At 42.8% G+C, this 18,136-nt stretch overlaps 1 protein-coding gene across 1 annotated transcript; it reads right to left on the bottom strand.

Moving 5' to 3' along the window:
• Positions 1–11,928: 11,928 nt before the first annotated feature.
• Positions 11,929–12,917, bottom strand: G0S2 (G0/G1 switch 2). The gene is made up of 2 exons (XM_057728402.1): positions 12,810–12,917; positions 11,929–12,654 (listed from the first exon to the last, which is right to left on the bottom strand). The coding sequence occupies exon 2, from the start codon at positions 12,621–12,623 to the stop codon at positions 12,312–12,314; it is 312 nt and encodes a 103-aa protein (XP_057584385.1). The 5' UTR covers positions 12,624–12,654; positions 12,810–12,917; the 3' UTR covers positions 11,929–12,311.
• Positions 12,918–18,136: the final 5,219 nt, after the last annotated feature.

Raw genomic sequence — 18,136 nt, 5'->3', positions numbered from 1 at the left:
AGGAAGTATTTCTCAGCATGCTAAGGAAAAGAACAAAGAAGCATTGAAAATGTAGAGAAGAGGGGTGGGTTCTAGAGAAGCAGGCTGGAATGGGAAATACATTCCCTATTCGGTGTTATAGTAAACAGAATCCTAGCATCATATAATTGGATGGGACCTTAGAAATCCTGTAACTAACCTCCTTCCAAGTTCAGAAATCTCCTCTCCAATTTATACCATCTCTGGCATCCTTTGCTTGGGCACTTTATTTATTTATTTATTTATTTATTTATTTATTTATCCCCTTTTAAAAAGAATTTTATTGAGATATAATTGACATATAATAAACTGCATGTGTTTAAAGTGTACAATTCGACTTTTTTCTTCTTAGTCATCTATTTTATACATATTAATGTATATATGGCAATCCCAATCTCCCAATTCATCCCACCCCCACCTTTCCCTCCTTGGTGTCCACATGTTTGTTCTCTACATCTGTATCTCTATTTCTGCTTTGCAAACCTGCTTATCTATACCATTTTTCTAGATTCCGCATATATGTGTTAATACATGATATTTGTTTTTCTCTTTCTGACTTACTTCACTCTGTATGACAGTCTCTAGGTCCATCCATATCTCTACAAATGACCCAATTTAGTTCCTTTTTATGGCCGAGTAATATTCTATTGTATATATGTACCACATCTTCTTTATCCATTCATCTGTTGATGAACATTTAGGTTGCTTCCATGTCCTGGCTGTTGTAAATAATGCTGCAAGGAACATTGGGGTGCATGTGTTTTTTTGAATTATGTCTTTCTCTGGGTATATGCCCAGTAGTGGGATTGCTGGGTCATGTGGTAATTCTATTTTTAGTTTTTTAAGGAACCTCCATACTGTTCTCCATAGTGGCTGTATCAGTTTACATTCCCACCAACAGGGCAAGAGGGTTCCCTTTTCTCCACACCCTCTCCAGCATTTACTGTGTGTAGATTTTCTGATGATACCCATTCTAACCGATGTGAGGTGATACCTTATTGTAGTATGATTTGTATTTCTCTAATAATTAGTGATGTTGAGCAGCTTTTCATGTGCCTCTTGGCCATCTGTATGTCTTCTTTGGAGAAATGCCTATTTAGGTCTTCCGCCCATTTTTTGATTGAGTTTTTTGTTTTTTTGATATTGAGCTGCGTGAACTGTTTGCATATTTTGGAGATTAATCCTTTGTCTGTTGGGTTGTTTGAAAATATTTTTTCCCATTCTGAGGGTTGTCTTTTCATCTTGTTTATAGTTTCCTTTGCTGTGCAAAAGCTTTTAAGTTTCATTAGGTCCCACTTATTTATTTTTATTTTTATTTCCATTACTCTAGGAAGTGGGTCAAAAAAGATCTTGCTAGAGATAGGATTAAGATGGCGGAGTAGGAGGATGTGCACTCTCCCTCTTGTAAGAGCACCAGAATTACAACTAACTGCTGAACAATCATCAACAGAAAGACATTGGAGCTCACCAAAAAAACCCACCCCACATCCAGAGACAAAGGAGAAGCCACAATGAGATGGTAGGAGGGGCGCAATCGCATTACAATAAAATCCCATAAATGCTGGGTGGGTGACTCACAAACTGGAGAACAGTTATACTGCAGAAGTCCACCCACTAAAGTGAGGGTTCTGAGCCCCACATCAGGCTTCCCAACCTGGGAGTCCAGCAACAGGAGGAGGAATCCCCAGAGAATCAGACCTTGAAAGCCAGCGGGATTTGATTGCAGGACCTCCACAGGACTGGGGGAAACAGAAACTCCACTCCTGGAGCACACACAAAAAACTGTGCTCACCAGGACCCAGGGGGAAGGAGCAGTGACCTGATAGGAGACTGAACCAGACCTACCTGCTGGTGTTGGAGGGTTGCCTGCCGAGGTGGGGGGCAGCTGTGGCTCACTGAGGAGGAGGAGGCAGGGGCACTGGCAGCAGGGGTTTTGGGAAGTGCTTATTGGCCTGAGCCCTCCCAGAGTTCGCCATTAGCCCCACCAAAGAGCCTGTAAGCTCCAGCGCTAGGAGGCCTCAGGCCAAACAACCAACAAGGTGTGAACACAGCCCTACCCATTAGCAGACAAGCAGATTAAAGTTTTACTGAGCTTCGCCAACCAAATCGGATTAAAGTTTTACTGAGCTCTGCCCACCCAGCCCTACCCACCATCAGTCCCTCCCATCAGGAAGCACACAGGAGGCTTCTAGATAGCTTCCTCCACAAGAGGGCAGACAGCAGTATCAAGCAGTATCAGCAGTATTTTGTCTTGTGGAACTGAAAACCACAGCCACAGAAAGATAGAGAAAATGAAAAAGCAGAGGACTTTGTACCAGATGCAGGGACAGGATAAAGCCCTAGAAAAACAACTAAATGAAGAGAAGATAGGCACTCTTACAGAAAAAGAATTCAGAATAATGATAGTGAAGATGATCCAGGACTTTGAAAAAAGACTGGATGCAAAGATCGAAAAGTTTACCAAAGACCTAGAAGAATTAAAGAGCAAACAAACAGAGATATGTAACACAATAACTGAAATGAAAAATACACTAGAAGGAACCAACAGCAGATTAACTGAGGCAGAAGGGTGAATAAGTGACCTGGAAGACAGAATGGTTATAATCACTGATGTGGAAAAGAATAAAGAAAAAAGAATGAAAAGAACTGAAGACAGCCTAAGATACTTCTGGGACAATGTTAAATGCAACAACATTTGCATTATAGGGGTCCCAGAAGGAGAAGAGAGAGAGGAAGGACCTGAGAAAATACTGGAAGAGATTCTAGTTGGAAACTTCCCTAACATGGGAAAGGAAATAGCTACCCAAGTCCAGGAAGCACAGAGAGTCCCAGGCAGGATAAACCCAAGGAGAAACATGCCAAGACATATAGTAGTCAAGCTGACAAAAATTAAAGACAGAGAAATGTTATTAAAAGCAACAAGGGAAAAACGACAAATAACATACAAGGGAACTCCCATCAGGTTAACAGCTGATTTCTCAGCAGAAACTCTGCAAGCCAGAAGGGAGTGGCATGATATATTTCAAGTGATGAAAGGGAAGAACCTACAGCCAAGAATACTCTACCCAGCAAGGATCTCATTCAGATTGGATGGAAAAATCAAAAGCTTGCCAGACAAGCAACAGCTAAGAGAATTCAGCACCACCAAACCAACCCTACAACAAATGCTAAAGGGACTTTTCTACGTGGGAAACATAACAGAAGAAAAGGACCTACAAAAACAACAACAAAACAATTAAGAAAATGGTAATAGGAACATACATATCAATAATTACCTTGAATGTAAATGGACTAAATGCACCAACCAGAAGACACAGACTGGCTGAATGGATACAAAAGCAAGACCCATATATATGCTGTCTCCAAGAGACCCACTTCAGACCGAGGCACACATACAGACTGAAAGTGAGGGGATGGGAAAAGATATTCCATGCAAATGAAAATCAAAAGAAAGCTGGAGTAGCAATACTCATATCAGATAAAATAGACTTTAAAATAAAAAAATGTTACAAGAGACAAGAAAGGATATTACATAAAGATCAAGGGATCCATCCAAGAAGAGGAGATAACAATTATAAATATATATGAACCCAATATAGGAGCACCTCCATACATAAGGCAAATGCTAACAACTATGAAAGAGGAACTGCAAGGCAGAAATAGAGACACAGGTGTAGAGAACAAACACATGGACACCAAGTGGGGAAAGCGCGGAGGGTTGGGGGGGAATGAATTGGGAGATTGGGATACCAAATTGTACACTCTAAATATATGCTGTTTATTGTCTGTTAAAAAAAAGAAAAGAACACCCAATGCCAACAACAACAAAAAAGATCTTGCTGTGATTTATGTCAAAGAGTGTTCTTCCTATGTTTTCCTCTAAGAGTTTTATAGTGTCCAGCCTTACGTTTAGGTCTTTAATCCATTTTGAGTTTATTTTTGTGCATGGTGTTAGGGAGTGTTCTAATTTCATTCTTTTACATGTAGCTGTCCAGTTTTCCCAGCACCACTTATTGAAGACACTCTTCTTTTCTCCATTTATATCCTTGCCTCCTTTGTCAGATTAGTTGACCATAGGTGCGTGGGTTTATCTGTGGGCTTTCTATCCTGTTCTACTGATCTATATTTCTGTTTTTGTGCCAGTACCATATTTTCTTGATTACTGTAGCTTTGCAGTATAGTGTGAAGTCAGGGATCTGATTCTTCCAGCTCCATTTTTTTTTTCTCAAGATTGCTTTGGCTATTTGGGGTCTTTTTTGTCTCCATACAAATTTTAGGATTTTTTGTTCTAGTTCTATAAAAAATGCCATTGATAATTTGATAAGGATTGTATTGAATATGTAGATTGCTTTAGGTAGTATAGTCATTTTCACAATATTTTTTTAAAATTAATTAATTAATTAATTTTATTGGCTGTGTTGGGTCTTTTTTGCTGTGCATGGGCTTTCTTTTTAGTTTTGGTGATTGGGGGCTACTCTTCATTGTGGTGCACAGGCTTCTTATTGCCCGTGGCTTCTCTTGTTGTGGAGCACGGGCTCTAGGTGCGTGGGCTTCAGTAGTTGCAGCACATGGGCTCAATAGTTGTGGCTCACGGGCTCTAAAGCGCAGGCTCAATAGTTGTGGTGCACAGGCTTAGTTGCTCCATGGCACGTGGGATCTTCCCGGAGCAGGGCTCGAACCCGTGTCCCCTGCATTGGCAGGTGGATTCTTAACCACTGTGCCACCTAGGAAGCCCCATTTTCACAATATTGATCTTCCAATCCAAGAACATGGTATATCTCTCCATCTGTTTGTGTCATCTTTGATTTCCTTCATCAGTGTCTTATAGTTTTCTTTTTTTTTATTTTATTTTTAGGCACACGGGCTTAGTTGCTCCGCGGCATGTGGGATCTTCCTGGAGCTGGGATCGAACCCGTGACCTCTGCATTGGCAGGCGGATTCTTAACCACTGCGCCACCTAGGAAGCCCTCTTATAGTTTTCTGATACAGGTCTTTTACCTCCTCAGGTAGGTTTATTCCTAGGTATTTTATTCTTTTTGTTGCAATGGTGAATGGGATTGTTTCCTTAATTTCTCTTTCTGATCTTTTGTTGTTAGTGTACAGGAATGCAAGAGAATTCTGTGTGTTAATTTTGTATCCTGCAGCTTTACCAAATTCATTGATTAGCTCTAGATATTTTCTGGTGGCATCTTTAGGATTTTCTATGTGTCTGCATACAGTACAGAGACATAGGTTTTTCATGTCATCTGCAAACAGTGACAGTTTTACTTCTTTTCCAACTGGGATTCCTTTTATTTCTTTTTCTTCTCTGATTGCTGTGGCAAGGACTTCCAAAACTATGTTGAATACTAGTGACGAGAGTGGACATCCTTGTCTTGTTCCTGGTCTTAGAGGAAATGCTTATAGTTTTTCACCATTGAGAGTGATGTTTGCTGTGGGTTTGTCATATATGGCCTTTATTATGTTGAGGTAGTTCCCTCTATGCCCACTTTCTGGAGAGTTTTTATCATAAATGGGTGCTGAATTTTGTCAAAAGCTTTTTCTGCATCTATTGAGATGGTCATATGGTTGTTTTTTTTTTTAACAGACAATAAACTGCATATATTTACAGTGTACAATTTGGTATTTTTTTCTTATTAGTAATGTATATATGGCAACCCAATCTCCCAATTCAATCCCCCTCAACCCTCCCCATTTTTCCCACTTGGTGTCCATATGTTTGTTCTCTATATCTGTGGATCGTATGGTTTTTATTCTTCATTTTGTTAATATGGTGTATCACATTGATTGATTTGCATATATTGAAGAATCCTTGCATCCCTGGGATAAATCCCACTTGATCGTGGTATATGATCCTTTTAATGTGTTGGATTCTGTTGGCTAGCATGTTTTTGAGGATTTTTGCGTCTATATTCGTCAGTGATATTGGTCTGTAATTTTCTTTTCTTTCTTTTTTTTTGTAGTATCTTTGTCTCGTTTTGGTATCAGGGTGATGGTGGCCTCATAAAATGAGTTTAGGAGTGTTCCTTCCTCTGCAATATTTTGGAAGAGTTTGAGAAGGATGGGTGTTAGCTCTTCTCTAAATGTTTGATAGAATTCACCTGTGAAGCCATCTGGCCCTGGACTTTTGTTTGTTGGAAGATTTTTAATCACAGTTTCAATTTCATTACTTGTGATTGGTCTGTTCATATTTTCTGTTTCTTCCTGATTCAATCTTGGAAGTTTATACCTTTCTAAGAATTTGTCCATTTCATGCAGGTTGTCCATTTTATTGGTATATAGCTGCTTGTTGTAGTCTCTTATGATGCTTTTTATTTCTGCGGTGTCTGTTGTAACTTCTCCTGTTTCATTTCTAATTTTATTAATTTGAGTCCTCCCCATCTTTTTCTTGATGAGTCTGACTAAGGGTTTTTCAATTTTGTTTATCTTCTCAAAGAACAAGATTTTAGTTTTACTAATCTTTGCCATTGTTTTCTTTGTTTCTATTTCATTTATTTCTGCTCTGATCTTTATGATTTCTTTCCTTCTACTAACTTTGGGTTTTGTTTGTTCTTCTTTCTCTAGTTTCTTTAGGTGTAAGGCTAGATTGTTTATATGGGATTTTTCTTGTTTCTTGAGTTAGGATTATATTGCTATAAACTTCCCTCTTAGAACTGCTTTTGCTGCATCCCATAGGTTTTGGATTGTCATGTTTTCATTGTCATTTGTCTCTATGTATATTTTGATTTCCTTTTTGATTTCTTCAGTGATCTGTTGGTTATTTAGTAGCATATTATTTAGCCTCCATGTGTTTATAATTTTTATGTTTTTTTCCCCTATAGTTTATTTCTAATCTCATAGCGTTGTGGGCAGAAAAGATGCCTGATATGATTTCGATTTTCTTAAATTTACTGAGGCTTGATTTGCAACCCGAGATGTGATCTATCCTGGAGAATGTTCCGTGTGCACTTGAGAAGAAAGTGTAATCTTCTGTTTTCAGATGGAATATCCTATAAATATCAATTAAATCTATCTGCTCTATTGTGTCATTTAAAGCTTGTGTTTTATTAGTAATTTGTCTGGATGATCTGTCCATTGGTGTAAGTGGGGTGTTAACTTACTATTAATAATAACACTATTATTGTGTTACTGTCAATTTCTTCTTTGCTAGTTGTTAGCCTTTGCCTTATGTATTGAGGTGCTCCTATATTGGGTGCATATATATTTATAATCATTATTCTTATCTCTTGTAAAATTCTTTATTTTAAAGTCTATTTGATCTGATGAGTATTGCTACTCCAGCTTTCTTTTGATTTCCATTTGCATGGAATATCTTTTTTCATCCCCTCACTTTCAATCTATATGTGTCCCTAGGTCTGAAGTGGGCCTCTTATAGACAGCATATATATATGGGTCTTGGTTTTGTATCTATTCAGCCAGTCTGTGTCTTTTGGTTGGAGGATTTAATCCATTTACATTCAAGGTAATTATCAGTATGTATGTTCCTATTACCATTTTCTTAATTGTTTTGGGTTTTTTTTTGTAAGTCCTTTTCTTCTCTTACGTTTCTCACTTAGAAAAGTTCCTTTAGTATTTATTGTAGGGCTGGGTTGGTGGTGCTGAATTCTCTTAGCTTTTGCTTGTGTGTAAAGCTTTTGATTTCTCCATTGAATCTGAATGAGATCCTTGCTGGATAGAGTAATCTTGGCTGTAGGTTCTTCCCTTTCATCACTTTAAATATATTGTGCCACTCCCTTCTGGCTTGCAGAGTTTCTGTGAGAAATCAGCTGTTAACCTGATGGGAGTTCCCTTGTATGTTATTTGTCATTTTTCCCTTGTTGCTTTTAATAACTTTTCTTTGTCTTTAATTTTTGTCCATTTGATAACTCTGTGTCTTGGCGTGTTTCTCCTTGGGTTCATCCTGCCTGGGACTCTCTGCCTGGACTTGGGTGGCTATTTCCTTTCCCATGTTAGGGAAGTTTTCACCTATAATCTCTTCCAATATTTTCTCAGGTCCTTTTGCTCTCTCTTCTCCTTCTGGGACCTCTATAATGCAAATGTTGGTGTGTTCAGTATTGTCCCAGAGGTCTCTTAGGCTATCTTCATTTCTTTTCATTCTTTTTTCTTTATTCTGTTCTGTGGCAGTGATTTCCACTATTCTGTCTTCCAGGTCACTTATCTGTTCTTCTGCCTCAATTATTCTGCCATTGGTTCCGTCTAGTGTATTCTTCATTTCAGTTATTATATTGCTCATCTCTGTTTGCTCTTTAATTCTTCTAGGTCTTTGTTAAACATTTCTTGCACCTTTTTGATCTTTGCATCCAGTCTTTTTCCAGGGTCCTGGATCATCTTCACTTTCATTATTCTGAATTCTTTTTCTGGAAGGTTGCCTATCTCCACTTTATTTAGTTGTTTTTCTGAGGTTTTATCTTGTTCCTTCATCTGGTACAAAGTCTTTGCCTTTTCATTTTGTCTATATTTCTGTGATTGTGGTTTTTGTTTCACAAGCTACAGGATTATAGTTCTTCTTGCTACTGCTCTTGGGCACTTTTAGTAATGGGGAGCTTACTATATATCACAAGGCAACTCATTCTATTTTGAATTACTCTGATTTCTTAACGACGTATGATCTGCTTCCTTGTATTCCTACTTGCTAGTTCTGTTTCTGAATTTTTCAAGCCACGTAAAATAAGTGTATTTTATTAGACTTTGTTGGACCAATATGGCAGCCCCTTCCAATATTTGGAGGCAATTGTTATGTGACACTACTGTATTTTATCTTCTCTAGATCCATTCGATTATTCTGTATGTGACAGAGTTTCTGGACTTTTACCTGTCCAAGTTACTCTGATCCAAGCAGGTTTTTGTTTGTCAAGGTCTTTCTAGAAATATAACAATGACAACAACAACTATCTTTGGCTGAAAGCTTACTATATTCCATCTACCAGTGTAAACACTTTATATGCATTATCTCATTTAATCTGCAAAATTATCTCATGTGGAAAATACTATTTTATAGATGAGGAAAGAATTAAAATAACTTGAGGCAGAGAGTTTATAAGCAACAGGTCCAAGCAAATAGAGGAGTCAAACCCAAGCAAATCCAGGCAGTCTGACTTAACTTCTTTGGTTTCCCACCTGCCAGACTGCAAAGTAAAACAAAATCACCTCCTTTTCCGTTTTCCTGGACATTCCACTTCTACTAATAAGGTGCTAGTTTATTTTAGTGGCACTGTCACAGGCCCTCATTGGGTTATACTGAGCTTGTAATCCGTGAAAATACCTAGGTCTTTTTCATATGATCTGCTGCTAGAATAAGTCTAATTCTTTGGTCATGCAGCTGATTTTTGGACCTGAATTCTGTGCTGTATCTTCTTCCATATTCAGTTGCAGTTGGTTAGCCTCAGTGTATGGTTCTAGCCTGTTGAGTCTTTTTTAATCCAGACTCTACTATCTCAGCTCTGCATCATCAAATAGAACTGATACGTGTACTTTCTGTCACTTCTCCTAGGTTGCTAATAAAATTGCCAGACAGGATAGGGCCAAGGACCATTTTTGTCCCTCTGTTGAGAGAGGGACTTTTGTTTGATCACAATCAGACGTAGTCTTTCGAGACCACCTCAATACCCTGATTCTATTAAAACTATTAAGTAAACCCCTTTCCTTTACTTTCTTTTAACCGAGGCTTTCTTAGTCTCAGCCCTATTGAAATTTTGGACTAGAGAATTCTTTATTGTGAGTGGCAGCCCTGTGCATTATGAGATATTTAATGACATCCTTAGCTTCAACTCATTAGATGCCAGCAGGAGTTCCCCTCCTTCATTACCAGAGAAGCAGAAATGTCTCCAGACATTTTCAAATGTCTCCTGGAGGACAAAACTGCTCCCCTTCTCATTGAGAGCCAATGCTCTAATGTTATAAGCAGACTAATTGAGAAATCAAGTATATATTAAGAATCTACTATTTGCCTAGGACTTGATAATTTCCTTCATCACTAAAGAGAAAGACATCAAGAAGATTATGCTTTGAGAAAGATGACCACCTCCATAAAACAACTGGGCAAAAAGTCATTATTGCATGATCCAGTATGAGACCCAGACTGAATGACCTGTAAAAATTAAGAGAAATGAAAAGATCAGTGAGGACAGAGAAGATTCCAATAACTTGGATTTGATTGGGTTGGGTAGTTTGTACATGTATAGGCATGAGACGTAACCTTCCAAACTAAAAATACATAGGCATTTCCTATATATTTAGGCAAATATATAAAATATATGTATTTTTATATATAGGCAAACCAGAAAGCATAGGCATTACCTTCTAAACCCTGAATCAGAGTACATGGTTTGATATATAGTTTGACAAGAGGCAAAATATTCAAATCTGTTGGAGAATCTGAAATATGTGGTTTCAGAAGTTGTGGCGATTGTGTGTGGGTGGGCCTTCCTGTGGGAAGAGTAATGTGAATAAAGGTGTGAAACACCAGAAGGGACTAGAAAGTTCCCAGGATTCATGCGGGGCATCAGGTGGGAGGGCTGAGATGCAAGCAGATCATGAGACACTGGAAAACCTGGACAGGAGTTTAGGCGCTGATGTTTCTGAGGGATGAGCAGCAGGAGGAAGGGCACAGTCCCCAGTCTGGCAGTGGATGTTTTGGGGTGAATGTGCTAGAGCATACAGGAGGTAGTTTGAGATGTTGACAGCTGGAACAGAGGGTGGCTGCATGGGTGGAAGAATAATAGACATAATAGGAGAGGCACTTGGGAAGGAAAACTGGAAGAATAAAATGGGGTGAATTCCTGAGAAGTTTTTTGGATATTTAAGGTGAGGTCATGTCACCTTAATATAGGGTCAAGTTTCTCATTTTAGAAACTGGGAGAACAGTGGGTCCACCGATATCCTTCTTTTCCTTTAAATACGTGTCTTTTCCCTTGATTAACCTCACCCCAGTCTGACTGCTCTTTTGTTTGAAGTGATAAGCATGGATTTCAGGCAGAGATGGCATTTGATCAAGGCCATGAACACTGGGTAAGAGTTGAACTGGCAGAAATAAAATGGAAGGGCGCGTGTGCAGGAAGAGGTTGGTAGTGGAGAGAGTCTGGTCAGAGGCGATGGCACAAGCTTTGCTATGTTTGGCAAAAATGCATAGCCGTGGAGAGTGAGAGTGGAGAAATGTCTGTACCTGGTTAGGGCAGGACACATATTAAAATCGCGAGGAGAGTGGCATCAGGCCCATGTCCCTAGCTACTTCTTTAAGATCCATTGTTTAAAATTCCCTCTGCTAAGCCCTACAGAGCCACTGGACAAGTCATTACCACAGAGCAAGTTCTGTGCCTGGAGGAAGAGGACTCAGGCCTGTGACAACCAGTCTTTTCCCGCCTTAACCTAGACCTTCTTACTGTGATTCAGTTTGTGAGGAGGAAGGCTGGGTAGAGCTAGACGTCCAATTAAGTGTTCTTGGGAGATTGCTTTCCCTCTTTTCCTACCAGCCAGCTAGTTCCCTTCCTCCCTCCCTCTGTCACTCTCTCCCTCCCTCTCTTCCCCTCCCCCATCCACTAAATACAGTTAGGAAGAAAGAGGTATCAGCCATGGGATCCTCTGGTGCACAGGTGTGAGATGGCAAATAGGTTTTCTGCCCCAGAATTAATCAGTATCTCTCATTTACTTACTCTAGCTCAGAAGTTGATTTATCTTCTGATCTGCTGAGTCTGGTGGGACTTAGAAAAACTTCTCTCTCCACATTCCTAACACAAAGCAAAAACAAATCCTCAGCAGACTTACAACCACGTAACATCAATATCAGAGTGCGGAGCAGTGAAGGAAGTGTTGCCTGACCTTCAGAAAACCGCTCCCTCCACTGGGCTCAGGGAACCCCTTTCCCCAGCAATGCCCGGGCTCTCCCTGCTGCCCACCTCAGGGAACCATGCCCCTCAGGAGTCAGATGCTGAGCTATAATACAAAACGTTTTTTATTTCAAAATGCAAAATGATGGTCAGTGTAATAATAATAATAACAGCAATAATAATATAAAAAGCAGTTCTCCTCCTTTCACCCTAGTGCAAAATTCTAGGTGCACTCATCTGGAAGGTACCTAGTTTTGGACATGTCATCCTTCTGCAGTGCTGCACAGCAGCAAAATTCAACGCCAAACTCCCTCCCGTGCATCCGCATGTAGCTTAGTTCTAAAAGTCAGTGGCTTCTCAGAAGCAAGTTCAAACAGCACAAGAGGCCCAATCGAGCCTGACCCTCGCGCTCTGGCTCACTCTCCTCTCTGTGTGTCTCTCTCCCCCTCCCTCTGCCGGCCCCCAGGGTTGCTAGGAGGCGTGCAGCCGGTTGGACAGGGCCCGGCAGCCCTGGACGGCCTCCAGCGGCTTGCTTTTCTCCAGCAGGTCCCGCTCCTGGAGGGCCTTTCGCTCCCGGGCGGCCTGGAGCTCGGCCACCGCTGCCTCCTGCTCCTGCAGGCGGTCGGCGGCCGTGAAGGGGCTGCACAAGGTCTCCATCAGGCCGAGCACCGCGCCAAAGAGCGCCAGCACGCTGCCCAGCACGTACAGCTTCACCAGCTTCCCGCTGGGCTTCTGGGCCATCAGCTCTTTGGCCAGAGGAATCAGCTCCTGGACCCTTTCCATCTCTTCTCCGGGCTCGCGGGATGGGAGGGACCTGAGGGAGAAGCAGGGCAGGAGAGGGGACCTTTAGCCACCGAAGGACGGCTGCAGCTTCCCAAGTAGCCCTCCCTCGGCTCTCTCAGGGGAGGCCCGAGAGGGGAGCCCACCCGGGTCCCCGCGCCCCACAGCGCTCTTCCCCGCCTGGCTCACCTAAGGGCGCCGCGCGAGCAGCAGGCAGCGCAATCCGGGTCGGCGACCACCGTGTGTGCTGATGCCGCGCTTCGCGTGGTTCTCCTCCTCCTCCTCCACAGCCGCGGCTCTTCCGGACGGAGACTCCGCGACTGGCCCCCGGTCAGCGCCCCGGGGCCTCTTATATTCTTTCTCCGAGCCCCGCCTCCTGGGCTCGCGGGGCTGGGGCCCTTGCGGCACCAGCCAGAGAGAGGAGGGGGAAGAAGAGCGGCGAGGGCTTAGGGCGAGGAAGAGGAGGGAGGGGGAGGAAGAGGAGGGAGGGGGAGGAAGAGGAGGGAGGGGGAGGAAGAGGAGGGAGGGGGAGGAGCGGGGCAGGGACCTTGGGGGAGGCAGCCACGAGCTGTGCACGCCGGCTCCGCCGCGTGAGCCTGGTGGGCAAGGGGCGGGGCGGGGCGGCGGCTGGATGTACAGGGGTGAGGGCCCGGAACCCAGGCCTACATCCGTGTCCATTTCTGACCTCTTTCTTAGTGGTGTGGTTAGGTCAAAGCTTCCCTCGTCCTGGGCAGTCTGTCCCTTATAAGGACACCTGAGGTTCTACCGAACTGAAAACTTAGTTTTTATTCCGAAGGTTTGTTGTCTTGTCACATGTCTAGGGATTCGAGGTAGGAGGCAAGGGGGAGAGATCCGGGTAATGAACAGAACCGGTCTCCAGGTTCTTCATAACGCGGTGTGTGCTTATACTATTTATTTCTGGTCTGACTGGTTTTATTCACAGGTGCTTGCATTGCTAGGGTCCCTTGATAGATAGCTATTCATTGAGGGTGCCCTTTATGCACAGATGGGTGGGTGTGTGTGTGTATGTGTGTGTGTGTGTGTGTGTGTATGTGTGTGTGTGATAGTCTCTGTGCCTGTAGGTGTTTGTATCTATACTTCTGTGTATCAAGGAACTGTCATTAAATCCGAATTGTCCCCACTCCCACTTGAGAAGTGAAGTTGGGGGCTGGGGGGAGGTGAACATGGAAGGGGGGCCATTGGGAAAAGTTTGTCTGCTGGTCTGAACTACAAATCTTTCATACTTTCTGTAATAATTTATATGCCACTTCCCTGGATCTGGGGGGCAACACCACTGTACCAGCTCTGCTCAGCATAGAAAACATTTAGCGGCAGAAGAGTGAGAGTAGACAGCTTGGGTAAGAAGCTAGAGTAGACAGAACTCTTGGAAGCATGAGGAAGGTAGGGTTGTTTTAACTAGGATTAAACTTCATCACCTTTGTGGGGAGTGTTCTGGTTTAGCTTTGATTATCCATACACCAGAGTTAGCAAGTAGGGGAAAAGGAGAGACACTGGGCCAAAGCGCTTCAAGCAGAGAAAGGGAGAGGGCAGGGAGAGGAGGGGGAAATTGGACTGGCCAGAAAATTGCAAAGGTCAGTGATGCAATCTTGCAACAGCCTGACAACGTCAGTCAGGCTGAGCCCTGCGGGGAGGGACCGAGAAAGGCCTGGTTCAAGGATCACGTGTTTGGGTGGTTGGAAATTTTGACAGTAATCTTCCTTTGGGGTCTGAGGCAATTTCCTAGACAATTCAGTTTAAAAAGGCAACAATAACATCTACCCTTCCCCTTGGCTATTAGTAGTTCAGTTAATAGGATTTGTGTGTGCAGATTGGGCAAGGATACCTACAGAGCTTAGTTGAAATTCTACATTTTAACATGCACACAAGCAGTCATGGTGACAAGGGGCCAAATAAGGATGATTCCTGGAGGCTTGTGTCCCCTGCTTATTGTTTGTTTAACCTTGTCAGGCAGGAAAATTCTGTAACAAGGGAGATGAATATCAGTCTTGGCATTTTCTTTGAATCTTCCTTATAATTTTGGAGAAGCCTCTAATAATCAGGAGAAATGATCTGTGACCTTTCCCAAGATCTGTGAGTTTCAAATACTGTGGCTTCTGGATGACCATATGCTCTGCACCTTAATATCAGGGCTTTCACATGGTTTCTGCTCTGAAGGTGAGTCAGTCATTTGGAGCTTTGGACCCAAAACTCCGAAATTGACTCTTCAGTGAGCATTTCCGGTTTTTTTGTAACTCAAAGACGCAAACTGCACTTCTCTCAAGGTCAGCAGACTGTAATTTATCTGGGGTTCCCCTTTCTTGTGATTTGCTGTTGCAGAGCACATCACCACCTAGGATGGGTTCCCCTCTTTCCCTCTCTGATAATCCAACTTTGACCCCCTAGGCCCTACCAGTTTGCTGGCCAGGGCTGGGCAGAGGGTGGCCACTGGCGTGGATTGGGGCTGGTTTAAGTGGTAGCTGGGGCTGAGTGTGAGATGGTGGGAAAAGAAGGCTGAGGACTCCAGGGTCATCACATACCTAGGAATTTCTGATACAGCTCCTCTGTCTGGGTGGGAAAGAGAACCCAGTTTCTAGGGTAGCAGTTTGGCTAGGGCTTGGGAAACTAAGCATGTGACTTGACTGTGCTGATGTCTCTTTAGAGATGTAAAGCCTTGTGTTGCATCATGCAGGTCAGACACAGGGTATAGCAGTCAAAGTCACAGCAGTCATAGAATGACCAACCCTCCCAGTTTGTCTGGGGCTGGGGGGTTTCTCCAAGATTCAGGACTTACAGTGCTGAAACTGGGACAGTTCCGGGCAAAATGGAGCCCCTTGAGTCTATCCCAACATTAATTCTTGCCATTTCTAGGAAGGCAGGAATGGTCAGCTTAAAATTTGTTTATTTTGCTTTCCAAATTCCTTTCTCCCAAACATTAAAACATTGAAAGCTGTCAGCAGAAGCAGTCACAAAGGGGCAACATATGGTCCAAGGAGTCAGTAAAGAAGAGGGATAGCGCTGTCCCAACATCCATGCCTAAGGGTTTGAAGGAACAGGAGACAGGAGTTTTTTTGGATGGTTGGTTGTGTATGAGCCTCAATTATTAGTATGCGTATTATTATTTTGTTACTGGCTTACTGCCTATCAAGCTCACTGCCTACTCCTGAGGTTCCAGAAGCTGGAGGGTGGGGATTATCATAGGCGATATGATAAAACTGTTTGTATCTTATACTCCATTTTTTTCAGTCCCTTAGTTACTTGCATTTCATGTAAATTAGTTTTGTAGAGAAGTTCTTATCTCTCAAATATCAATGGATGATTTTAAAATCTACATGGCTAAGCTTTATCTTCCTCTGATCTTGCACATTAGAATTCTAGCATCCTGACATTTCTGCGTGGATATCCTGCTTTTAACACAAGCCTGCTGCACTTGAAACAAGACTCCCCGCTTTCTCTGTACTCTTCCAAAGAGTCACCTTCTCAGTATTCTTATTTCTAGCAGTGGCATCTCCATTTTGCCTGTTCTCTGGGTTTGAAATACTATGGCATTTTCTTGGAGAGATCTTCCCTGACCACTTTATGCCACCAGTTCTCTGCCCAATGCCCTGCTTTACTTTCCTTCATAGCACTTCGTGCCTGGATTTATGTTGATGTAATTATGGGTTTGCTTTTGTGTTGTCTTCCCCACCCATCTGAGGCTAACCTTTATGAGGTCCAGAACTTTGTTTTATTGTTCACTGCGTCCCCAGGACCCAGTATAATCCTTGGCACGTAGCAGGTCCTTAATAGGTAATTATGGGATTAATGAATGTCTTCTGCATTGGACTGGCAGGAGAAAGACTGTGTTTATTAAGTTTGCATGAAGTCATACTTTTAGTGGATACTCAAAGAAGCATTCAGGGTTTATCTGTGTTTTTTTTGTTTGTTTTTTGGACATTTTTTTTTTAACTTTAGTCGTTTCTGCTCTAATCCATCTCAAACACTACCACCAAATAAATCTTCCTGAAATTAGATGTTTATTCTTAATTGCTTTTTGAAAGCCTGGATGATTTCTCATTGCCCATATAATGCACTTTTGGATTCTGCATGGTAAATTTATTTGATCAATATTCTTGGATCCAGGACCTCTATCATCTTATCTTCCCTACTCTTCTAACTTCAGATCCCATTTTTCTCCAACAAGAACACTTTGTTCCACAGGAAGGTTTCACGTAGCCCGAGAAACAATTACTTCTCGTTGCTGCCGCCTCACCCTTGCTTCCCCTCTTCTTCCTACCTGAAAAGATCTTCTCTTCTACTCTGTCTTCCTCCTCTCAGGTCATGTGCTCCAAGAAGCCCCCACTGCCTGTGCCAGCACACCCTGCTCTCTCCTTTCTGGGAATTCCTGCTGCCTTTGGCTGGGACTGCACAGGTTGGCACTGCATTGTGTATTGCTTTATACAGCCCTCTCATTGTGTCCTGTGGGCTTGCCCTGTCTCTGCAGAAGACCAGGTCTTTGTAACTTTCATGGTGCTAACATATAATAGGGGTCCAATCAGTGCTAGTGAACATTGACCTAAAAGTCAGAACTGGGATAACAATTGCAAAACGATCAGTTAAGACTCTCTTGGGAGGTTATTTTAGGCACAGTGGCTTGTCCTTGGCCCAGAGCCTTGGGCTTGAAATTGCCCAAGACCTGGCAACTTAGCTCGATCCCCTCCATTCTGGCTCCCTCACCTTTCACTTCCATTCCCAACTTAGTGTCCGACATTGCAGCGATTGGCTCACTCTTGGGCACCCCTCCAACCTGCTCCCGGGACCCCAGGGCCTTGACAAATAAATACCGCGGAGCAAACCCTTCATAGACGTTTTGCTTTTGTCCCTCATGGCTCTGGCCAAGCAGAGCCACTAGCTGCTGGAGTGGGCAAGATGGGCTGGGAGCAGCTGCACCCTACTGCCCACATAGCACAAGCCCAGTACTGTACTGTGCAAATTTGAATCAGCGCAAGGAACGTCCTTCAAGCTCAAGTGCTAGCTGGACTTAAGAGTATGGGGCTCTGGAATCAAACAGACTTGGGTTCCTTCAAGTCCTGGCTCCTCTTGCCAGGGTCTGAGCTTGGACAAATGACTTAACTTCTCTAGCCTCCATATTCTCATCTGTAAAGTGAGGGTGATGCCAACACCTGCTAAAGGGGTGTTGTGAACACTGGGCAAGGGCACTGTGAAGAGCTTAGTGGTCTGGCACCAATGAAGCAGTTGATTCAGTTGTTATTTGAGTACTCTTCAGTTGTCTTTGCCTCCTGCTCCATGCCAGTAACTCCTGTGGTCCTTTATCCCAGCTCAGGACATGTGCATTCCCTAGGTGGTATAGGCAGCAATAAGGTCCAGAATCTTTGTTGAAGCCAGTCATGTATCTGATACTATGTCAAGTATAGCCATAAAAAAAGCAGAATACCAAATTCTCCTTGCCCTCAAGCAGCACATAGTTAAGTAGAGGATACAGACATTAAATAAGTTATGACAATATAGTAGGATGAGCA

This window comes from Hippopotamus amphibius, chromosome 3 (assembly GCF_030028045.1).
Source record: "Hippopotamus amphibius kiboko isolate mHipAmp2 chromosome 3, mHipAmp2.hap2, whole genome shotgun sequence".
Lineage (NCBI taxonomy): Eukaryota > Metazoa > Chordata > Mammalia > Artiodactyla > Hippopotamidae > Hippopotamus > Hippopotamus amphibius.
The sequence above is the reverse complement of the archived record's forward strand: the minus strand, read 5'-3'. Positions and strand labels throughout refer to the sequence as shown.